Below are 24,659 nucleotides of genomic sequence, written 5' to 3'. Positions count from 1 at the left end.
TTTCTGTGATAACTGAACACAGCTGGCCACCTTTAGAAAAGTACATATGAGAACATTTCAGAGAGCATTTCATAAAGCTGATGGCGAGAACCAGTCTAAAGCTGAGGCCACAGGTTTGCACACACCTAAAAGGAACAAGAGCTTAAACTCCATCACCCTAAGTCTCTACGTCCTTTTCCTACTAAATGGGCTAACAGGCGACAGTCAAAACGCCAAACTACTCCTCTACTCAGTGACTTTGACCCAAATCTTACCTCACCAGGTGTCAATGAAGGGTAGTTGGTAACCCCGGATTCCTGCAATAAATAATCTCTAGATGGATGACAGTTTATATGGCGTAATATGGTCACATAACAGTAGTTAATATAATGACTTCTCATTCTGAAACTCTCAAACTTAAAGTCTGTAAAATCACTACTAAAATAAGCATATTTCCACTAAATTATTTCAAGTTATCTTGAAGTTTCAGATTTATGTACAATCCAAAAGATAGTGTTGATGGAGTCAGTTGAGTGGCCCCCAAGCAACTGTACCCCTTTCAGCCTTGGTGAATTACAATATTCTGGACATTCCCTGTGACTAAAGAACTGAAGCAGGTGAGAAAGCACGTGACACAGGTGTCAAACAGAAAACAATGAAGTAGCAACCTGATGCTCAGAGTAAAGTCCTCCTAAAAGAACTGACAGAACAGGGTCACGGCCGCAAAGCCAGTGCTCTCTACCCGACTCTTCAGAAGATCACCTACCTCCGCATCACAGCTCTCTCACAAGTGTCTTCAATTTGGGAGATGTGCACCTAAATTTAATCTTATTTAAGTGGTAAGCTTTGTCCTGCTACTATTCTGAACAGACTGTCCAAATACCAAAAGCAGGAGCTGGGAGAAGGTTGGAATCCCGGAAGCCAAGAAGTTCTAAGTCTTGTGGCTTCTGGACCTCTTTTCTACACCAAGCAGACCTCTCCCAATGGCTTTTCCTCTGCACCTGGGCTAACCTTTCCTCCAGGACCCTCCCCCCCAAAAAAGCTAAGCCCTAGGCTCCCTCCGGAGCAACCCCCTACTCCAAATCCGTCGCCAGCGGCCAAACCTTCCCTAGTCAACACCGTCCTAACCCAAGGCCCGAGTCCAGCCCCTCCAAACTGCACCTCAGCGCCCCGGCCCCTCCCCCACACCATACCTAACCCCCACCCACCCGAGCCACCCAGCTCCCACAGGCCCTCTCCTGCCCGGAGCCTACCGGCCCAGCGATCCTCCGAGACCTAGGCGTTCCCTCCCTCTGCTCCCCGACAACAACTTAACCCTTTAGCTGGCCAGGGCCCGCCCTCACCACTGCCGCAGGCGCGGGTCTCGCAGCCCGCTGCGCTCCTCGACCCGCGGGCTCCTGGACGCGCTCGCTCCCGCATAGCGTCTCTGTGCGTGCACGCTCCGGGCTCCGACGACGGAAAGGGTGGGGCCTGGAAATGCCGGGGGCGGGGCTTCGCTGGGCGGGGCTTGGAGTGGCGCGGCGCAGGGCGGGGCCAGAGGATAAATGGGAAGTGCCGGGGGCAGGGCCGCAGGGCGGGGCCTGGGGAGTGGGCGGAGGATGGACTGGCTAGAGCTCGCTGGGGTGGGTTAAGGGATGCAATTTGCAATTGGCCTTAAGGTCTCACCAGGTTTAGAAATCTCCGGAGGTTAGAGACGGTGTCGCTAGTTTTTACTTGGCCGCGAACTGAGGCTCCAAAACCCGAGTGACTGAATGCAATTTTATTAGGTGAGGTTTCCAGAGAACATACCCCGCATCAGCCACCTTGCTAAGCACTTTCTATCCGCTACCTTTGTAATACAGCTGTATTTTTTTAGCACTGTGCACTATTAGTTCCTATTTTATAGTTGAGGAAACATCGGTTTCTCGAGTTTCATTGAGGAGTACGCGGACTCCAGCCTAAACCCCAGTGTATCCCCATTTCTCTCTCCGGCCCCCGAGCCCTAAATGTTCTAAAAAGTGCATTCAACGAAGAAATAGTTTTAACTAAACTGAATACGTTCCTCTACGTCCCCTTCTTCGTATTCACTGGCTCTTAGAACGGCTTCAGACAGCACAGCGACTCGCTCGAGTGGTGCAGAGATCCTCCTCAGTTCTTGATTTGCATGCACCCACATCAGAGAAGCTGGAGGGCCCCCCAAATGTCCCTCCCTTGTTGGGAAATAGTGGCTTTTTAATAAAGCCCCGTCTCTGCTCCCCTGCTGGCTGCCAGCCTGCTCTTAGTTCCTGTTAGAAGTTGGTAGGCTCTGAAACTAGAAACCACCATGTAAATGAGCAGAAGAACACCATTCCACAGTCATCATCCATAAATTCTCTCACCTGGAGTCTCCGATCAGACTAGAGTGGGTCAGTCAAAACACTGTAGGTTCCAATAGTGAGAAATTAACAAGCTCAGTAGCTCTTGCAGCTTCACACATACTAACAAGGAAGAAGTTTATTTAAAAAAATATTTATTAATTTTTACACCTGCTGAGTAGCACAAGACTATTAACACTATAACTCACTGAATGTACATTAAATGTTCACATTTAAATAACAGGATAGGGTCAACATTTTCAACTCATGGGTCAGCTACCTTTAGCATCTCATGAAGTGCCTTTTTGCCCTAAGAGTTTTTCAAAGGATAATTGAAAATCAGAAAACAATTCAAGATCAAAACAACAGCTTTCTCTAGAGTTAACAGTTTTTCATGATAAAATGTCTATTATGTGGGCACAAATCAAACAATAAAAATGTTAAATCTATACATAACTCCAAAATTTTCACACTGCACTGACTGCAGTCTACAGTGCCAATGTGTCTTAAGAAAGGAAACCATATAAATGTTGGCTGCATACATTTTTCCCCCAGATTGGGTCTTCAGGTGGCTTATAATCTGCCATCTCTTCAAATCCAAGTCCTTCTGAAAATCGATTCCCTTGGACACATGTGAGGAATACCTGATCTTAAAGCAGTGTCATTTGGCTTGATTGCCATGTGCATCTCTGGTTGATAACATACCAACAGGTTTTAGAGTCTTTACTTCTTCCACATAGGACAAAAAGAAAGAAAGAACAAAAGAAAAAACTCATACAGGAAGGAGACAAAGAGGTCCTTCCACATTTCCTTCTGTGTATTTTAAAACTTGAAATAACTGGCACAAAATGAACATTCCATTCAGTGACAGTTTTCTATTTTAATCAATGTTGCTCCTGAGGGGAGGGGGGGTACCTTGCTGATTCAAATCAAAAAGGACCCAAGAGAGCCAAATTTAAGGAATAAAAGCTAAACTGGATCTTTGTGAAAGTCTAGTATTTTTCACCTAGCAAGTCTTTCTAGATTGGACCGTAGGTAACTTACAGTCACTACAACATGGGACTTGTTGACCCAGAGTCTCTATTTTGTGATTCAGAGCCAGTATTTTCTATTAAAAACACTGACATTACCTCTTTGTTACTGAAGATACAGAGTCCATTTTCAGTCTCTACACATTTCCCTTTCTCATTTTCTCTTGGTGCCCAAATTTTCAGGATAACTAAATGAATGAGGTCTCAGAAATAAAGTGCAAAATCTACATATTAGTAAAGTTATTTCAATAGAATTGTCTACTTTTCAGAGAGGTTATCTTTACCATAAAGAAGCTACTATCCTTAATTTATAGAACCAGTTTTTACCCAGAAATGTAAATAAAATAAATTAGTGACTTCATTTGAAATTTAAGTTAGGTCTTTCTGTCCTGAAGTGATAAATTCTACCATCAGTAATTATTCTAAAAGCATGTTAATATTCACAAAAAGTTGTTAAAATACACACTGATCTCTGCAATGTTTTATGTGAACAATTGGAATGTACAGTAAAAAGGAGGAAAATGTTTCCCCCATTGAATTCATAGCTCTCAAAGAGGAATACATATAAGCAAAACTATCACTGAGGCAGATTTTTTCCTTTCCCTACTAACAGTGTAATATTCATAAGGATTGGATTTCCTCCAGATCCCTTAATGCAGCGATTTTCAACCGGTATGCCACAAGAAGTATTAAAACATGCTATACCTGACTATTTAGTCTGGGACACTGATCTTTTTCCCCTTAGGTTGTCAAATGGAAAAATGACAGCAGCCAACACACAGTAGCCCTCTGGGGTTACAGTGCAAATGCCCCGTCTTGAACCATAAATATACATACAGGTCATATAATAATGAGTTGTAGCTTATTGGTCATGTTGCATAATAAGGTTGCATCTGATTGGCTAATTCTTGGTACTAGAAATCCGTATATACAATTATAGGCACCTGATTTTTTAAAAAGTCACTTTGGAGTGAAAAGTGTAATTACTTTTTTGTGGTAAAAGTCAATCAAAATTATACCAATTTTTTGCCAATTTGGCAAAAAACCTATTTTTTGGTGTGCCACAGAATTTTAGTAATTAATTTACATGTCCCATGAGATGAAAAAGGTTGAAAATCACTGCCTTAACATACTGTAAATGGTCCCCACGCTCTTATTTTCCCCTAAGTGTGAAGTTGGTCACACAAAAAGGTCCACATGAGTTGTAGTATGTTTATGGTAAAAGTGGTAAGAAATAAGGAGGACCACCTTGACGTCCAATCTTGAAGAATGTTCATTTTAAGAAAGCATCAGAAATCCTAGAAGACACTGAACGCTGTGAGTGAGGACTGAACGTACACCTGGGGAGAGAAAGGAATTCATCTTTTACCGATGACTGGTGAATGGGTCCTGCAAGGCAGGCAAGGTTTCAGTGCTTTTTACTTCATATATACATGTTGTCCCAGTAATTTGACTTGGTACCGACATTGCCAATATCTCCTATACCACCGCCCCAGAGAAGGGTTGGCAAAGCTTTACCCTAAGAGTTTCATTTCGGCCGACATCAAGCAGCCTTTTCTCGCACAGGGAGCACACCGGGTGGGATGGTGAAGTGAGAGCATTCTGACCTGATATGGTCAGAACACAGCATTCTGACCTGATGTGCTGAGGGCCAGCGCCTGTGCTACTGACAGCCTAACATGATTTTTTGCGTTAAAAAAGGCAAATCTGTTTTTTTTAAATCAGCAATAAGAGAACTTTAGATGGCAGTTTTTCTCCAGAGCATCACTGTCAACCCTGTCTCATCACTGTCCTCTTCATACTCAGGAGGTTCCCTTTGTTAAATCACGGCCAACTCAGAAGGGGAAGCAGTTCCGATCTCACGCACACCCCAGAATGAATGCCCCTTCTCCTTTGGCGCCACAGCTTGGAATAAAGTCCAATGGCCGTGCACTTGTCACATCCTTTCTCCACCTTTGGTACAAACACAATACACCACTTCATAGTTCCACAAAGGAAAAGTAAGGCTTATCAATGTGTTAAAAAAAAAAAACCCTCAAGAGCAAGGTGAAGTTTCTCCATCTTAAAATCTACTCTCCACTGAAAGATCTCCATTCCATGACAGAAACTCCTAGAGTTTGAAGAGTCCTTCTGGTGAAGATGACTTTGATAAAATAAGCCCCAGTGGTTGTATGAGCGTCAAAACCGTTACCTCCAAACTCTTGAGTGAATGATCAATCTTAAAAAAGAGTTATAAGTGTCAGAAGCTTTCCAATTTATGAATGAGAAAAGACATGATGTAACAGCTTGATTTCAGCTCGAGGACAGAAATTAAGGTTTGGTGATGTGCACTTCCCTGCCCCCATTGCCGCTGGTGGTGGTTGTGATGATGTACTGCGTGGCCTGCTGAGGGCTGCTGGTCTGGGGGTCCAAGTCACTGTGCGTAGTTGGCTGAGCCTGGACTCCCCCAGAGAGGGCGGAAGCTTGCTTGTCCTCCAGTTCTGGTTGGCTCTCTGATAACACATAATGACCCTGGAGCAGAAAGAAAGATCTTTAGAAATCAGGCCTAATGGGGGACAGTGAGTCTAGAGAGCAGAAACAGGGAGTATGTAAAGGAATATTACAAGGGGAAGCTAAAATAGGCACCTGTGGGAGATGCCTTATCAAAGTGTTTTAGAGAGAATGGACCAATCACAGTAATTGACTACATAGGTAATTTAAGGGAACACCTTAGTTGTTCTACTGAAACATATAGTGAAGAACTTCATATAGAAATTTGCATCATGATGGTAATCTACAGGGCAAAAGAAACATTTGCTATTGTGCTACTCCTCAGAATTTAGCTTCCTAAAATAGGATTGCTATCTGTCAATTAAATTTTAAGAGTAATATAAAATGGATCAAAGAAGAGTTATTATCTAAAGTCTCATGAAAGAGGCAGAACAGCCCTCAAGACAACTAGTCAAGATCAATTGTTCCCAGACTGCGGAATTTCAAACACCAGCAAAATTAAAAGTAATGATAAATGGTTCCAAATTTTATTCTGCCAAGCAAAGTCATTTTTTAAATACTACTGTCAAATAAGAGATATTTTAACTCTCAAAAGCACAGGAAAAACACAATCTTAGAATAAAGTCCCTCGCACGTTGAACAAATTTAGCTTTATGAAAATATGCACTGCCTTTCTATTTGCTCCTTTTTCCTCTGGCCACGACATTTGTCTCATAGACTGCATTAGCTATATCCTTATGCTAATGTTTTAAAGACAGAATGTGTTGGGTGGAGGGAGATTGGTTAGCCACTAGACTGAGAACAAAAAAAGTCACAAAGGAAAACTCAAGCATTGGCCTTTCCAAGCACTGTCCAGAAAAAAGGCCATAGGCAAATACCCATTTTATCTCAGCCCATATGCTCATCAGTCAACTCCGATTATGGCTTGGTGCCCCACGTGGATCTTTCTTTAGCAGGAGGGAGCTGGTCCTCAACCTAGGGGTACTTGGACCCCTAGGTGGTCCCTAACTGGGCTTCCAAGAATCTATGAACCCCCCCCCCCCAAAATGTACATTAAATTTGTGTGTATGTGAATTGTGGCAGGGGAGGGGAACATCCTTGGCTATCACCAGGTTCCCAAATGAGTTCCTGGCCGACCAATGGTAGACAGTGGGTCCCACAGACAGCAAACACTTCACTGATCACACAATTTTACAACATTAGTTATTGTTTTCACTGACAGTAGTGTTATTTTGGATTTACACATAGCTCCTAAGTCTAGTTAATGTGAGTTTGGATGCTAAAAATGAGCTCTCAGTATGCCGGGGCGGGGGGCGGGCACGGGAATCAGGTCTTGAGGCCACCGGACAATCCTGGTGCTCTGTGAGGCCTCTTGGGAAACAGTCTGCCCCTGGGAACACCCTAACATTCCCATCCACTTAAGAGTAGTTTTCTTCATTTAAATTCACATACTCTGTCTCCTAATAACTTATAGGCAGGTCGTAATTAACCGTGAAGATGAAAACACAGGTTGCAGTTATAATCAACATTGACCTGCCCAACCTAAATATCATAAAATAACATATGGTAATGTTCCTCACCTTGGGATGGCTGAGTTGTTTAAAATGGTTTCAAGAAGCCCCTAACAGATTGGTTATGCCATTCTTGCCCAACCCAAGTTGATAACCAACAGTAGTGAAGAGATACATACATTCCAAGAAGCACATAAAAAGGTGATCAGTTATGAATTTATACGTATACAGACCCAGGAGGTTCACTATAGTTATTCATGGGATGGGTATTTATCGAGCATTTACTATAGTCCAGCCTCCTATGCAAAGCACTGAGAATAAAGAGATAAAGACAAGATGACCCAGCTTTCAGGAAATTCATTATCTATGGGGAAAAGATAGGCAGTAAACCAATAATTAAAATAAACTGCAATAAGGGTTATTCTATAGCTCCACAAGTTGTTATGGGCCCACAGAGGAGGCACTTCTAACTCAGACAGCGGCAGCTGGGAAGAAGGCGGGGGAGGGGCAGACGGATGCGGCGGGGTGGGCAGGAAAACCCTCAAGAGCAGCATGGCTTACCGGAGTGACAGCCTTCACTTGGCCAGTGGTGACAGGGGTGGCCACACCACTATCGGTAATCACAAACTGTCCTGGTGGAAGTGTCATCATTTGAATTTCAGATGCTGAAAAACAAGAAATATCCCCATTTCAGGGGTCTCAGGTTTTACTACGAGTTGTAGACCAGGGACCACAGTCCCCGCTGAGACAATGCCCTGGGTTTCTTTGCTGGGAGGGGCCCACGATGACCCGATCCGTTGACGTAATAAAAGCATCTCTGGCAAGAGCTCGTCACCTGAGGTTGGTAGAGTTACCAACCATAAAAAACAATCACTGCGTCTCCCACAGGTTCGGCCTCTGAAGGCCCATAGAGACAAATACTCAACGATGTTTTAAAATCTTGAAGATACAAAAACTTACCTGTTAGTTTAATATTCTTGTGTTTTATACTCGCATTAGAATTAGTGGTCACAAAGAATCTACTATTGCCTAGCAATCACAAATTGACCTAACGTGAGTTTTATTTCACCACCAGTTACTTACTAAGGCAAATGAAAAACAAGTTCACCAACGCATCCAGTTGATTCTCAAAGTCATATTTCTGTACTATAAGGGACCAGAGCTTCCTGGGAAAATGGCTGATTCCAGAGCTGAGGCAGAAAACAGAGTGTGAACCTAGAACATGGTGTCACACCAGCACGCCAAATGCCATAAAAGACTGTGAGGTCACGTGGGAAAAACACAGGAGCCAACCTGAAGCTGCTCCCACTAGCTAAAGACGGGACGCCCTGCGCGTCACCAAGGATGACCACTGCTGTGGTCCGACACACATCAGAAGCCAGGAGCACGTGGCGGTGCTGAGACTCACCCACATGTAGCCCTTACTGGGCATGAGCCTCATCCCAGGAAAAAAAAACAATTTCGGAAATTGATGAAGAAAGGAGAGGAGCCAAGCGTTTAAAGCAGTCATCCTGCCATTCCTGTGCAAACCGTATGTCAGCGTAACCTGGTCATTGAGGTAAAGTCATGTTCTTCAGTGGAGTTTTCTAGCTAATTAGTGTATAAAAATGTAGAGCCAGGTGGTAATAACTTTGCAATCCCTAAAGAAATAGTGGACCAAAGGCAACAAGAGGCAACCGGACACTGTGTGCCTCCTGAGGGAAGCACACACCACCAGCTAGGAAGCGCCAGGGAGAAACGGAACCCAGCTCCAGCTGAGCCCCTGAATTGAACTGCTTGCCTGCAGGAAGTGGAAGGGGCGGCAGAAAGCATCTTCAGTGATAAGCTAGGGATGCCAACAGCAGCATCCACGTGGGGTTTTGAGAAATGCGGGAATGGGGAAAACCCTATAGTACCAACCACCCAGTTCCTTCAGCACATATATTGCAACTCAAAAGACGTAATCAATTGCAATGTCTGGCCCTTATTTGGAACCTGGTGTGAATAAACCAACTATTGAAAAAATTTATGAGACAATCACAGAAATATGAGCACTGACTGGATATTTGGTGGTATTAAAAAACTACTGTCATTTATTTTCAGGTGCAGTCACAATGCTATAGTTGTGGTTTTTTAAAATATTCCTTTGGTTTCAGAGGTACGTACTAAAATACTTACTGATGAAATTATACAGATTATTGTCTAGTTGGAGAACTGGGAGAGAATGGGGGTGACTCAGAGGAGACACACTTGGCCTTGAGTTGGTAACTGTTGAAACTCAATAATGAATGGGCCTGGGGACATCCATTACACTATTCTATTTTTATATATTCTAAAAATTTTTTCTAATAAACAATCTCGGTTCTAGAATCTTTTCTCCAGATTAGAATGCTAGTTCATACTATTATCCCAAGTTAGAATGCCAGTACATCAGCCTATACTTCTTTCATAGCAATTAAACTGAGTATAAATGTCCATCTATTTAGCAGGATTCTACTGGTATTTACCGTGACTAGACTCAGCCCTCACAGGGCCCGCCAATATTTAAGAGAACAGACTAGAGCAATAACTAAATGGAAGCATGGGAGCCCAGTTCCAAGCCGAACCTGTACAACATAGCCGAAGTCTAATCACGACAGAGACAGACCCCCACCCCAACCCCACACAAGCACAGGGGAAGATCGCCCAGCCTTCCTACTCTCCCAGCCCCTGCTCCTCCTCATTCCTGCCACTGAGGTCTGACCCCTCTACTCCTATTCCTCCTGCATCTTCAGTCATAAAGGTCTCATGCTGCTCAGCTCATCCCCAAGCCTGTTACCTGGTGTGACCTTCAGCAGCCAGCCTTTCACTGCTTCTGTAGCACCAATCTCTGGGCTTTGAAAGCAACTATGCATCTCTCTCTGTCTCTCTCCCAGCTAATAATCTTTCTGGGCCAAGGCCCACCTCCTCAGGAGAGGCAGCCCAGGACGGTGGGTTAGTGTATCTGGAGCCAGACCGCTTGGGTTCCAAACCTCCATTCACAAGTTGTGTTCCCCAGACAAGTTACTCTGTGCCTCATACCTTATCTGTAAGAGACAAATAACCAGTGTACTTACCCCACAGGTTGCTGTGAATACTGAATGTATAAATAGGTGGTTTAGAAGCTTCCCTGGCACACAGTAAGACCTTAATAAAAGCTGGCTAACATTGCTATGGTGTGTTGTTAGTGATGTGATTATTAATTTTTTGTACACCCAGGGTCTAGCACACTGACTGATACACAGGCACTCAATAAATATTGGTGGAAGAGACAAGCCAATACTATCTACATATCCTACACCCATCTGTTCTACCATGTACACCACCTGCCTACACTTGCTCCAGCAATGCCCCTAATGTCTCCGAACTGGGTGGCTCTAGAGTGCTGCCTTGGAGTTCTGTCAGGAAACCCATTCAAGCACATGTACTACAGACTGATACTAAGAAAACGGGCACTGATACTTTAATCCAGAAAATCCATCATAAAGCTGATGAAAGGATGACCTGCAGCTGCAGGCTCCCCACCCGTGACCTATAGCATTACCCTCTCATTTCTTACAGTAGCCACGGAAGGAATTCCAGGTGCTGGGCAGGTACGTGTGCTGCACAGAGGTGCCCTGCTGCTGCTGCTGGAGAGCCTGGCCTTGTGCAGATGCCGCGCCCTGTATGTGGGAGGGGCTGAGGCCCTGCTGAGACTGCTGGGCCGAGGGGCTCAGAGGCTGCCCGGCTACCTAGAGAGAAGGAGAACACAAGAGCAGAGAACTATTAATGCCCAATATGGTTAAGACTCACAAATAACTGAAGAAAATCAATCAAGCTAAACTGAGTTAAATATTCAAAGTACCACTGCTAAAATAATAACATTTTAAATACAAACAGAATTAATGAAAAGTAATCATAACAATAAAACCCTACTTAGTCTTCAAAGGATTATCTCCAAGGGCATCAAAAAAATTAATTTCAGAAAGCTTATTAGAAGCTAAATGAAGGTAAATATAAATTATTTATACTACATGAAATTAAAATAATTGAGAAGCTAATAACTTGACTGTGCCGCAAAGCCAATCTGTAACACAAACTGAAGTCACAGCTCCCATCGAATGTCCCGACAGCCCCACAGAGTCAGTGGAGAGAAACACAGGGACACGTGGGGACATCTGTGCAGAAGCTGTCCCTGTCACTAGGATGAAGTCCCAGCTTCCCCTCTGCCATTTGCACCTGCCATGCTCCAGTGCCAACCTACCTTCCCAACCTTTCCCCCAAACCTCATTTCCTGTTACTAATTTCAACAGCTTTCTGTAAATACACTACGATTCCCCATCTCTGGGTCTGCACTCAAATGAGACCACGTTCAAATCATAATGCCTTCCCCAACAACCACGTCAAAATCATACCTCTCCTTCAAGACCTGCCTGTTTCAAACACCACTTCTACAAAAATGTCCTTGATTCCCTGCTGACCATAACTTTCTGAACTCCCAGGACTTGACCACATGTCCACAGGGCTCTCAGACCCAGGCAATAAGGATCCTTGTGGGGATCTCAGTTGGCCCTTCAGCTATGACCTTCCACTTGCCAGGAGGCCAACAAACATGCCCACCAGGAATGCATGTCCCCTCCCAGGCCTCACTTTGGGGACCACAGTCCCCACTCCCTGTAGAAATGGCCTTGCACCCACTTCAGGGCCTTTATAAGCCTCTTCTTTGGGTCTGTACTCCACTGGGGTCCTGGGTTCTGGATGTGGACCCCTCTAACGCATTTGGGTCCCTGAGACCTAGGGGACAGCTGCAGGATCACCATTTGCAGGGGTGCAGACAACCACGGGATTGCCATTTGCAGGGGTGCAAAGCTGGCACGTGGATCAGGGTGTCTGTGTGGGTATGTGGGGCCCTGGGAGGTGCAGGGCAGAGCCTGGGTGAGAAGAAAGGGGGAGCAGCCCTGGGGAGGTGGTCCCTGTGCCATCAGAGTCCAACAAGGACTCTGCGGGGAACCTCCTGGCCCTCAAGCCTCAGGCTTCTTTGGGAGACTTAAAAGTGTGCCACTAGTGGGGGCGGGAAACCTGGGGCCCCTGGACAGAGAGGCTGCCTGCATTGGGAGACAGAGTGAGAGACCTCACACTAGGAGAGGAGGGTGGCGAGACAGCCTGGTGGCCAGTGGCATGGTCACACCTGCCACCAATAAACAGGAAAGTAGAGAATGCACATGTGTGGCCCCAGCATCTCCATGGCAACTGGAAGGGCGAAGAGATGCAAAAGAGGAAGAAAGCCTTCCTCCCAGCTTCTTCCTGTGAGAACTGGCAGCTGCTAGTGCCATCCACAGTGCTTGGCAGGAAACACAATTCACTTTGAATTGGCACCATCCATGAACCATGTTAATTAGTATCAACTGTTATTTTACTTGTATTTCCCAATTTTGTCATCATAAAAGTACATGTGTCAAGCAGGAAGATAGAACGTATTTTAGTCAATGGTTGGTCAGCTTGATTCAAGACTTGGAAGCACACCAACATGTGGTGCGCGGGCGTCATCCGTACCCTCGCCTGGACCCTGTGACTGCCGGGGTGGGCCTGCAGTATCTCCATGGTACGACACCTTCCCTTCACATCCTCTTACTTACACACTTGTGCTGTCTCCCTACTAGGCTCTAAGCTCCTTGAAGACAAGACCTTGGAAAGTTTCATGAGAACAGTAAGGACTTTATAATAGTTTTTTTAATGGATCTAGCTAAGCTATCTTGATAATAGAATCAACATAACAAACAATAATACTCCTCAAAGTCACTGTTCCAAAATTATAGAACCAACTTAGCAATTCATTCTGTTACCCGGCCATCAGAAATAGGAGGCAAAGACCGTGTCATCTCCGGGACATCGTATCATAGGGCTGCGTTTGGATACAAGCCAATCACTTAATGTGTGTCCACAATACCAACGTAAAAATTAAGATCCAAAACAGCAACCTCATTTGAATAGTCAAGGAGACTAGGTCTGAAGATAACATCTCTTCACTCATGAACTCTTCGCCCGAGGCCACATGAACCCCCGTGAACAGTTCACAGAACCACATACCTGGGAGGACGACGCAGTGGCGGCAGCGGGCTCGGTGACCTGGATGTGCTGCACCTGGATGGCGTGCTGGGTGTAGGTCTGAGGGTCGTGGAGCTGGCCCACGTCCACGGTGGACTGCTGGGACTGGTGAGGGGAGGTGGCCTGGAGGGCGGGAGAAAACAAACATGTTCCGATGGAGGTTAAGGGAAATCTTTCCAGAGAAAAAGTCTGGCCACACCAGTATCCCGACAAATGCAAGAAGAGATTGAACCTGAGATCCAGCGCCTCCTCCCAGACAGCTCACCCCTAAGCCAAGCTGGCAAACATTGTAGAGAAAGACAGTTTTCTAAATTAAGCTCATAAAACATAAGCCACTAATACTACTAAATTCTGAAAGAGAAGGAACCAAAAGAAATATAGCTTTTAATAATAAGCAGCATGAGAAGCTCTCAAGAGTCAAAAATCTTTTTCTCTTAAGTTTCAATTAAATTTAATGACCCACTCTTTATGAGTTAAAAGATATCAAAGAAGAGAATTTGCTTACAGCCCAGCACTATTAACCCACCAGAACGGTGGTTCCTAACCTTTTATGTACCACAGACATCCCGGAAAGTCGGGCTGAACCACAAACCCTTCCCCAGAACCACGTGCACACGTCATGTTACACAGCCAAGCCCAGGGAGCCATGGGCTCCTCCCAACCCTAAAACTAACAGCCTTCTCGTAAGAAAGGTGAGATGAAGGTCAGGGCCATGCAACTTCCAGTTTCCTGCTCTGATGTAAGTGTCCAGTTTTCAGAGACTAAATTATTTCAAAGCAACAACTCTTCAGTTGAGCCTGCAGGACACCTGCTCAGCATAATTAAATGAAACCAGGTTCTGGGCACTCTTTCTTCTGGCTCCCTGATCAGCAAGAACGAGCTACTGATTGCCTAGTAGAAGGAACACAGTTATACACCCAGACCAGCGATTTTCAACCTTTTTCATCTCACGGCACACATAAACTCAATAGTAAAATTCTGTGGCACACCAAAAAATGTTTATTTTGCCAATCTGACAAAACATGGGTATAATTTTGATTCATTCACATCAGGTAGCTAGTGTTGTGTTGGCTGCTGCCATTTTTTATTTGACAATCTCAGGGAAAAGAGGTCAGTGCCCCTGACTAAACAGCCAGGCATTGCATGTTTTAAAAATTCTTGTGGCACATTGGTTGAAAATCGCTGATCTATGTAATAAGGTACTGACTGATTATTAAAGAATGGATCAAAATGACTCTTTATAACCTCCCACTGATGTGAGCCATTTGATGCCTAGGTCAGGGCTTGTCAAACTGGCTCCTCACCATGTAACGAACCTGGGTGGTCAGGGGTGAGGACGCAGAAGAGGCTCAGAAAGGGTTTGTGTGGGGATGGTCCTGCAGCTGCACCACTGACAGCAGGTGCTAGAGCCTGAACTTTTGGGACTACTCCAGGCAGAAATCTCTGACGCTGCTAAGTCCACAGCCCTTTGTAGGCTGTGTCAAAGAAGTTGTATAATGCCTTAGACTCAGAATTTACACACAGAAGCCCACTGCATTGACAGGTAGGGTGTCAGGCTGGCTCTGAGAGCTGGCTGCTTTGGTTAGCCTCAGTGCCCTGTTCACTGGTGACAATATGGCATTTGTGTAGACAGAGGGAAATAAACACAGTCCAGTACCGGGGCCACTTGCACCACTTGAAGCTGAATGTGCTGAGGTTGCTGAAGACCAGATGTGGACTGTGACACGGGGATGTACTGGATCCTCTGGTAGTCCCCTTGCGGTGTTCGGTAATCTGTTGTTAAGGTCTGGGACAGTTCTGTCATGGCTTGANCAGGGCTTGTCAAACTGGCTCCTCACCATGTAACGAACCTGGGTGGTCAGGGGTGAGGACGCAGAAGAGGCTCAGAAAGGGTTTGTGTGGGGACGGTCCTGCAGCTGCACCACTGACAGCAGGTGCTAGAGCCTGAACTTTTGGGACTACTCCAGGCAGAAATCTCTGACGCTGCTAAGTCCACAGCCCTTTGTAGACTGTGTCAAAGAAGTTGTATAATGCCTTAGACTCAGAATTTACACACAGAAGCCCACTGCATTGACAGGTAGGGTGTCAGGCTGGCTCTGAGAGCTGGCTGCTTTGGTTAGCCTCAATGCCCTGTTCACTGGTGACAATATGGCATTTGTGTAGACAGAGGGAAATAAACACAGTCCAGTACCGGGGCCACTTGCACCACTTGAAGCTGAATGTGCTGAGGTTGCTGAAGACCAGATGTGGACTGTGACACGGGGATGTACTGGATCCTCTGGTAGTCCCCTTGCGGTGTTCGGTAATCTGTTGTTAAGGTCTGGGACAGTTCTGTCATGGCTTGAGTCAGCAGGTCTGTTGTCTACAAAATTGACACAAAACACATTAGTTGATAACGGTACTTCAGTGCTCTTAAATCCTACAGAAATTTAATGTGTATCATGGAACTCACAAATCAGCCCTGGGCTCAGATGGAAGAAGTCCCCAAATGAGGAGATGTTGGAAGCTTTCCTACATATTCACATCTCTCTGTCCATGTGAGGCCCCACAGAGACAACCTCAAGGTTCCAGCAATCTTGCAGCCAATGAGCAGCTCTGGAAATTTCTTTTTTTAATTATGTTTTATTGATTATGCTATGACCTAATTTTTACCCCTTTGCCCCCCCTCCACCCAGCATTCCCCACTCTCTCAGGCAATCCCCCCACCATTGTTCATGTCCATGGGTCATGCATATAAGTTCTTTGGCTGTTCCATTTCCTGTACTGTACTTTACATCCCTGTGGCCATTCTGTAATGACCTACTTACACTTCTTAATCTCCTCACCTTTTCACCCATTCCCCCAAACTCCCCTCCCATCTGGCAACCATCAAAATGCTCTCTGTATCCATGATTCTGTCTCTGTAGTTGTTTGCTTAGTTTGTTTTTTAGATTTAATTGTTGATAGGTTTATGTTTTTTGCCATTTTATTGTTCGCAGTTTTTATCTTCTTTTTCTGAAACAAGTCCCTTTAACATATCATATAATAATGGTTTGGTGATGAGGAACTCCTTTATTTTCTCGTCTAAGGAGTTCTTTATCTGCCCTTCGATTCTAAATGATAGCTTTGCTGGGAAGAGCAATCTTGGCTGTAGGTCCCTACTTTTTATGACTTTGAATATTTCTTGCCAATCCCTTCTTGCCTGCAAAGTTTCTTTTGAGAAATCAGCTGACAGTCTTACGGCAACTCCCCTGAAGGTAACAAACTGCTTTTCTCTTGCTGCTTTGAGATAGACTCTTTATCTGTCACCTTTGGCATTTTAATTATGTGTCTTGGAGTAGGCCTGTTTGCATCCATCTTATCTGGGACTCTGTGCTTCCTGGATGTTTATGTCTATTTCCTTCATCAAATTAGGAAAGTTTTTTTTCCACTATTTTTTCAAATAGATTTCCAATTTCTTGGTCTTTCTCTTCTCATTCTGGCACTTCTATGATGCATATGTTGGATCTCTTAAAGTTGTCCCAGAGGCTGCTTTATACTATCTTTATTTTTTTGGATTCTTTTTTCTTCTTGTTGTTCTGATAGGTTGCTTTTTGCTTCCCCATGTTCCAAATCATTGATTTGATTCTTGGCTTCCTGCCCTCTTCTGCTAAATTTTTCTTTATTTCAATTAGTGTATCCTTCATTTCTGACTGGATCTTTTTTATGCTGCTGAGGTCCTCACTAAGTTCCTTGAGCATCCTTATAACCAGTGTTTTGAACTCTGCATCTGATAGATAGCTTATCTCCATTTTGTTTAACTCTTTCTCTGGAGTTTTGTTCTGTTCTTTCATTTGGGCCATGTTTCTTCATTTCCTCATTTTGGCAGCCTCCCTGTGTTTGTTTCTGGGTATTAGGTAGAGCTGCTTTGACTCCATGTCTTGGTAATGTGGCCTAAATGTAGTAGGTGTCCTGTAGGGTCCTGTGGCACAGCCTTTCCTATCACCCAAGCTGGGTACTCAAGGTGTGCCCTTTGTGAGGGTTGAGTACACCCTCCTCTTGTAGTTGAGATTTGGCTGCTGTTGGCAGTTCAATGGGAAGGGTTTACCCAGGCCAGTCAGCTGCAAGAACTTGCTATGACCACTTACCACCAACCTCTGCTCTCCATGGAGGGTCAGCTGTGCAGGGTCACGGTGATGTGCTCCGACATGTTCTGTAGCTGTCCACTGGGTGCACTGGCCCTGGGGTTTCCCACTTAGTGCAGGCCAAGGTCAGCCCTGACCATTTTGCCTGGGGCACTGTGCCTGAGCTATAAAGAAATCTGCGATGGCTGCCACTTGTGCTGGGCTTGGAGATTCCCAGGAAAAGCTGTGAATCTAGCCTGGCTACTGTTAGGGCCAGGCCTGTGGCTGAGGCCAACTATTGCTTATTTGAGAGGATTTAGGAAATTGAAAAGCATGAGCCATGATCACAGGATTCATATGATATGAAAAGTAGCTTGGGTGGGCCTGTAAGTTGGGTGGGGCAGAGTCTCTGGGGTCTCCAAGGCACATCAAGAAGTGTTAGCCAGGTTGATGGAATCTCGGATATGGCACCAGCTTGCTGGCTCCATTCTGGAAGGGTTTAGAAAAGGGACAATGGCCTCTGCTCACCTTGATGCCAGACACTTCAGTCCCTCCCGATATACCACTGGTGCCTTCTAAGCTGCTACCCTGGTGCTAGGGAGTGAGTCTGAGTAGGTGAGTCCATGTATGGGTCCTTTTTTTTTTTTAAATATATTTTATTGATTATACCATTACAGTTGTTCTATTCCCCCCCTTCAATCCCTTCCACCCGCACCCTCCCTCCCCCACCATTCTGCCCCCCTTAGTTTATAACCACATGTCTCAAGTTCTTTGGATTCTATATTTCGCCCACTATTCTCGCCCTCCCCCCTATCTATTTTCTACCTACCATCTATGCTATTTTCTGTGCCTTCTCCCCCCTTCTCCCCCTCCCACCCCCCTGTTTCTAACCCTCCATGTGTTCTTCATTTCTATGGTTCCACTCCTGATCTAGCTGTCCTCTTGGTTTGCTTTTGTTTTAGGTGTGGTTGTTAATAACTGTGTGTTTGCTGTCCTTTCACTGTTCATATTTTTCATCTTCTTTTTCTTATATAAGTCCCTTTAGCATTTCATATAATAAGGGCTTGGTGATGATGAACTCCTTGAACTTGACCTTATCTGAGAAGCACTTTATCTGTCCTTCCATTCTAAATGAAAGTTTTGCTGGATAAAGCAATCTTGGCTGTAGGTCTTTGGATTTCATGACTTGGAATACTTCTTTCCAGCCCCTTCTTGCCTGTAAGGTCTCTTTTGAGAAATCCGCTGACAGTCTGATGGGTACTCCTTTGTAGGTGACTGTCCCCTTATCCCTTGCTGCTTCTAGGATTCTCTCCTTCATTTTAGTCTTGGCTAATGTAATTATGATGTGCCTTGGTGTGTTCCTTCTTGGGTCCAACTTCTTTGGCACTCTCTGAGCTTCCTGGATTTCCTGGAAGTCTATTTCCTTTGCCAGACTGGGGAAGTTCTCCTTTATTATTTGTTCAAATAAGTTTTCCACTCGTGGCTGTTTCTTTCCCCCTTCTGGTACCCCTATAATCCGGATGTTGGAACGTTTAAAGATGTCCTGGAGGTTCCTAAGCCTCTCCTCATTTTTTTGAATTCTCATTTCTTCATTCCTTTCTGGTGGGATGTTTTGTTCTTCCTTCTGGTCCATTCCATTGATTTGAGTCCCAGTTTCCTTTCCATCACTATTGGTTTCCTGTGCATCTCCCTTCATTTCAATTAGTTTAGCCTTCATATGTTCCTCTAATTTGTGACTATGTTCCTCTAATTTGTGACTATAATCTACCAGTTCTGTGAGCATCCTGATAAATAGTGTCTTGAATTGTGCTTCTGAGAGGCTGGCAATTTCTCGGTCGCTTAGAGTTATTGGCTCTGGGACTTTGAGTTCTTCTTGCGCCATCTTTCGGGCTGTTCGTGCCTGTTCCATAGCAGGATCAGAGGCCTAAAGTGTTCACTAGAACAGGGCAACTAAGTCGCTGGGTTGTGACGCTGTATGTGGGGGCGGGGTCAAAGAGGGACTATGGCATCCTGTCCGCCGCCTGCCGCCACGGCCCTCACTGGTGCTGCAGTTGCTGCCGTCACCTGGCCCATGCGTTTCGTCCCACTGCTTGCGAGTGTGCCACCGCCGTCAGCCCTCGCCCCCTGGGGCCTGCGTGGCCTGTCTCACTGTGCGCGAATATGCGCCCGCGGTCTGCCCCACACCCCAACTGGTACCCGTCTGCCTGCGAGCCTGGGTCGGGGGCCCTGTCCTGCCCGACCCTGCTCGCTGCTGGCTCCGCCCCTCTTACCGTCCCGTTGAACGGTTAGATGTAGTCGGACTTCCGTATAATTCAATTTTCTGTCCTTTGGTTGTGTCTTTGTTTCTCCAAACCTTTGTTTTATTCAAACTTGGTTGTGGGAGAAGGCACAGTGTTTCCACCTATGCCTCCATCTTGGCAGAAGTCCATGTATGGGTTCTTTAAGAGGAACTGCTTGGGGCTCCAGCAATCTCTTCCACCAACTCAGTCTCCACTGATTCTTGCAGCCAGAAGTTGTAGAGACTTACCTTCCCAGCACTGGAACCCTGGGCTGGGGGCCTGGAGTTAGGATGGGACTCCTCACTCCGGATGTGCCTCGTGAATTTTTATCCACCACACGCAGGTGAGGGACTAGCCCTTTGCACATCTTCACCCCTCCTACCAGTCCGGATGGACGTGGTTTTTCTAATTCCATAGTTGTCAGACTTCCATTCAGTGTCATTTCTGATGGTCTGAGTGGTGGTTGCTCTATTTTAGTTGTAATTTTCATGTGGTTGTGTGAACAGGCAAACCATCTCTGCCTATGCTGCCATCCTGACTGAAAGTTCAGCACTGAAAATTTCTTGCTACCCCTTTCACAGAGGAGACCCAATCGCAAGCATCATAGGCACAAGGGGCTACATTTGCAGCCAGTGAAATAACAAGACAGACCTGGCGTTGGCACTAAAAGACATGCAGAGCACCGAAGGCAATGCAGTGCACTGACCAGTCCCGCACTTACCACCACAGTCTCTCCCGTGGCACTGTCCGTGGTTAAAACAGCGGGCGTTGCGCTGATCACAGCTGTCGTCAGGGGCGTGTGCAAAGCGTTAGGGAGCTGGGCATACTCTGGGTGCTTCTTCCGAATGTGTTGTACCATCTTGGTCTGAAAAAGCATGGCAAAAACCAAGGATAATTACTGGAATTAGTCATTTTCAGTCTTTTTCACATGCAAACCCTCCAAAGATTCCTGAAGTCTCTTATGTTATCCATTAAAAAAAAAAAAAACAGAGCAATGCTCACTCTGCCCTTCCTAAAGAGGTACAATGCTATGAAAAGGGGGAAAAAGACAAGGCTGAAGAGAAATTAAAGAATCACGTGACCCCACACCATCAGTTGGAGTAGGAATACCGCCACCCCGCCCCACCCCCGGCATCCTCTAGTCCTGTCAATGCCTGCAGCAGTCAATCACAAGACCCCCCAGCCACAATGACCCCCTTTTCAAGAACTATCACTCAAGTTCCCATCCAGTAATTCTGGAAGCCTGCGCTCAGGAGCCCTGAGTGTGGACTGTGCCCATAGGAGACCCTCAGGGGGCGGGCTGAGGAATGAGGAACCCAGTCACATGCTCAGGCCACCACACGGTGCTCCTTCTGGGGAGAGGCCACCACAGGCTCTTCCTAGCCTGACCTCAGGCCACAGCTCCTTAGCACCTCCATCAGCCCCCATCAAGTCAGGAGCCATCAGAGCATCTAGCAGAAGGCCCATCTCTCAAGAGTCCTGAAACTGTGGCCTTGGTTCCAATAGGCCAGACGCCATCCCTTACCTTGCTGCTGTACTGTTTGGAGCAGTGAGGGCAGCAGACGGGAGGGGTGGCTATGGTGCCCGTGAGCTGGGTGTGGGTACTCAGCATGGGGTCTGGTTCTCCGGGGCCTGCAGGGCGTAGTTTCCGAATGCTTGGTGGGAGCTCGGCTCCAGGATGGTTCTTCAGAATGTGGGCTTTCCTCTTGCTGGCACTTTTATAAACCTACAAATTCAAATGCTTTGCTATGACAGCAGTATATGGTTCCACTTTCCTGCTTAAAACAAACCATCTAACAATTTCCTTACAAGGAAATGAGAGAGAGATGAGTGTAGCTCAAGATAAAATATTCGATACCATGTAGCTCTAAATAAACAGATCTAGTGAGAGAAATAGGGGTGAAACACAAATTAGAATAAAATAAGAACATCATCTAGATATGCCAGGCATCTTCCCTGCACTAATATCCCTAAGATAGCAGTAGTAAAAATAGCTTTTACTCTTCTGGCCAAGATGGAGGTATAGGTGGAAACACTGTGCCTCCTCACACAACCAAGTTTAAAGACAACAAAGTTTTAGTAACAAAAACGCAACCAAAACACAGAAAATTGAACTATACGGAAGTCCAACAACGAACCGTTTAGCCAGACCAATAAACCAGGCAAAGGAGCAAGCAGTGAGACAGTCCGCACAGGCCCCGGAGGCAGAAAGCAGCAGAGGGGGCCACCATTGCCCCTCTCTGACCCCACCCCCACATACAGCATCACAACCCAGTGACTGAGTTGCCCCGCCCTGGTGAACACCTAGGGCTCTGCCCCTCATACATAACAGGTGCAAACAGACCAAAACATTATGGCTCAAGAAGAACTCAAAGCCCCAGAGCCAATAACTCTAAGTGACCAAGAAATAGCCAACCTTTCAGATGCACAGTTCAAAACACTGGTGATCGGGATGCTCACAGAACTGGTTGATTTCAGTCACAAATTAGAGGAAAATATGAAGGCTAAATTAATTGAAATGAAGGGAAATGCACAGGAAACCAATAGTGATGGAAAGGAAACTGGGGCTGAAATCAAGGGAGTGAACCAGAAGGAAGGAAAAAATGACCAAACAGAAAAGTACGAAGAAACAAGAATTGAAAAAAAATGAGCAGAGGCTTAGGAACCTCCAGGACATCTTTAAACGTTCCAACATCCGAATTATAGGGGTACAAGAAGGGGAAGAGGAAGAGCAACAAGTGGAAAACTTATTTGAACAAATAATAAAGGAGAACTTCCCCAGTCTGGCAAAGGAAATAGACTTCCAGGAAATCCAGGAAGCTCAGAGAGACCCAAAGAAGTTGGACCCAAGAAGGAACACACCAAGGCACATCATAATTACACTAGCCAAGATTAAAATGAAGGAGAGAATCCTAGAAGCAGCAAGAGATAAGGGGACAGTCACCTATAAAGGAGTTCCCATCAGACTGTCAGCGGATTTCTCAAGAGACTTTACAGGCAAGAAGAGGCTGGAAAGAAGTATTCCAAGTCATGAAATCCAAAGACCTACAGCCAAGATTGCTTTATCCAGCAAAGCTTTCATTTAGAATGGAAGGGCAGATAAAGTCCTTCTCAGATAAGGAGTTCATCATCACCAAGCCCTTATTATATGAAATGTTAAAGGGACTCATCTAAAAAAAGAAGATGAAAAATAGTAACAGTGAAAGGACAGCAAACTCACAGTTATTAACAACCACATCTAAAACAAAAGCAAACTAAGAGGACAGCTAGATCAGGAGCAGAACCATAGAAATGGAGATCACATGGAGGGTTAGCAACAGGGGAGTGGGAAGAGGAGAAAGGGGGGAGAAGGTACAGGGTATAAGTAGCATAGATGGTAGGTAGAAAATAGACATGGGGAAGGGCAAGAATAGTATGGGAAATACAGAATCTAAAGAATTTGAGACACATGGACATAAACTAAAGGAAGGAATGGTGGGGAGGAGGTGTGCAGGGTGGAGGAAAATGAAGGGGGGAAATAGGACAACTGTAATGGCATAGTCAATAAAATATATTTTTAAAAAATAAATACAATCTTTAAAAATAAAAAAAAATAGCTTTTACCCTAGAGTTTAAGAGGTGGATACACGGTCACAGAGAGAGAACCATTTCCAAGGCCAGGGCCTCCCTCCGCCTGGCTGTGGCAGCCCTCACATGATGTACATGTTAACAGTTGACTACCAGGTGCCAGGGAACCTTCCAAAATGAAAAGTCTAACAGCAATGAGAACCTGCCCTGGTGAACCTACGCTGAAAAAAATTCTTACTTTAAGCTGACACAGCTACATTGTGTAAGGAAACAATATTACAAGGAAACAATAAACAGGTTGTACTCTGTCATTTTTGTAACTATACCAAAATAAAGAATGAACAGTACAAACAGAGTACTCTACCACAAAACTTTTTCACTCCCTACTCAGTCTTCTACAAATCCACACTCCATCACATATTTTACAAACTGGGTGCTTAGAAATTTTAAATGAATCCATGTACTAAGCTCTTGGTAAGAAGACTCTTCTTTTGTCATGAAAATCACAGAGAGAATGAACAACAGGTAAAACCAAGTCAACTAATTCTGCAGAAAAAATGATGGCTTAAAACAAGGCTATACCTCTTGCCCTTTCTTGTTGGGATGGAAAAATACCGAGAGATAAGGAACCATCTGTGGAGAGTAACTGCAAGGCCCTAGCGGAGCCCTACACGCCCAACAAATGGGCTGATGGGGCTCCCACCGAGACGCCCTGCTGAGGGTAGCTTCCGTTTACCTTATCACAGTACTGACAAAAGTAATCACGGTTGGGTTTTATGATGGGCAGGGTTAGCTCTGGCACCTCTTCTATCTTCATGTCCGGGTGCCTCTTTGATAAGTGATTTACCTAAAGGGAAAAACAGAAAAAGAGAAAGAGACCCGATCAGGAACAGAAGCTAAAGAAACGCCTCTGACGGGGACTGCCGGAAGCTGACATTCTCCGACGCGACGCCCCAAACAAGAAGGCATCTGGCCAGAGCCAGCACTGCCAGGCCCGCCAGACACCGAGGCATGCACAGCCACTGCCAACGGGAATTCAGCAAGTTACTGAAGAGGAGCTGGGTCACTGTGGAGCCTGCTAGCAGTCTTTGATGAAAGGACGGCTGTCGGAAAAAGGAAAGTTATGAAGCAGGAATTTCGTTGGCAAACTCTCAGGATGCAAACCCGCCTTTCACTATTTCATGCCCTAGCCTTAGAGAGGACCCCGAATGAGACAAAAAGTAAGGACCTGCAGTTTAAATAATGCTCCACGACTTCAGCTCCTGGTAGAAATAAAAAGTCCTCACTTAATGTTGTCAGTAGGTTC

At 45.3% G+C, this 24,659-nt stretch overlaps 2 protein-coding genes across 10 annotated transcripts in view; both read right to left on the bottom strand.

Annotated features, from left to right (window-relative positions):
• The window catches only part of NFRKB (nuclear factor related to kappaB binding protein), a 33,488-nt gene extending 32,065 nt beyond the window's left edge, over window positions 1–1,423 (bottom strand). For 4 of the 9 annotated variants that reach the window (XM_037038141.1, XM_037038146.1, XM_037038145.1 and 1 more), the window contains exons 1-2: window positions 1,323–1,423; window positions 255–296 (exon numbers count right to left, since the gene is read on the bottom strand). The gene's annotated coding sequence lies outside the window, so the exon portion shown is untranslated. Of the gene's footprint in view, window positions 1–254; window positions 313–745; window positions 1,098–1,322 lie in introns of those variants that run through there. The other 5 variants (XM_037038148.1, XM_037038149.1, XM_037038143.1 and 2 more) reach the window with 4 other exon arrangements.
• Window positions 1,424–3,144: 1,721 nt separating this feature from the next.
• The window catches only part of PRDM10 (PR/SET domain 10), a 95,221-nt gene continuing 73,706 nt past the window's right edge, over window positions 3,145–24,659 (bottom strand). Inside the window, exons 15-22 of the mRNA XM_037038174.1 lie at window positions 24,090–24,200; window positions 21,312–21,512; window positions 20,508–20,651; window positions 15,617–15,787; window positions 13,408–13,548; window positions 10,901–11,072; window positions 7,906–8,009; window positions 3,145–5,854 (exon numbers count right to left, since the gene is read on the bottom strand). Of these exons, the coding sequence (XP_036894069.1) occupies window positions 5,654–5,854; window positions 7,906–8,009; window positions 10,901–11,072; window positions 13,408–13,548; window positions 15,617–15,787; window positions 20,508–20,651; window positions 21,312–21,512; window positions 24,090–24,200 (1,245 nt within the window). The 3' untranslated portion in view covers window positions 3,145–5,653. The remainder of the gene's footprint in view (window positions 5,855–7,905; window positions 8,010–10,900; window positions 11,073–13,407; window positions 13,549–15,616; window positions 15,788–20,507; window positions 20,652–21,311; window positions 21,513–24,089; window positions 24,201–24,659) is intronic.

Source organism: Sturnira hondurensis, unplaced genomic scaffold, assembly GCF_014824575.4.
Source record: "Sturnira hondurensis isolate 20B ecotype Veracruz unplaced genomic scaffold, ASM1482457v3 Scaffold0024152, whole genome shotgun sequence".
Taxonomy (NCBI): Eukaryota; Metazoa; Chordata; class Mammalia; order Chiroptera; family Phyllostomidae; genus Sturnira; species Sturnira hondurensis.
This window is presented reverse-complemented; position numbering and strand designations above follow the sequence as displayed.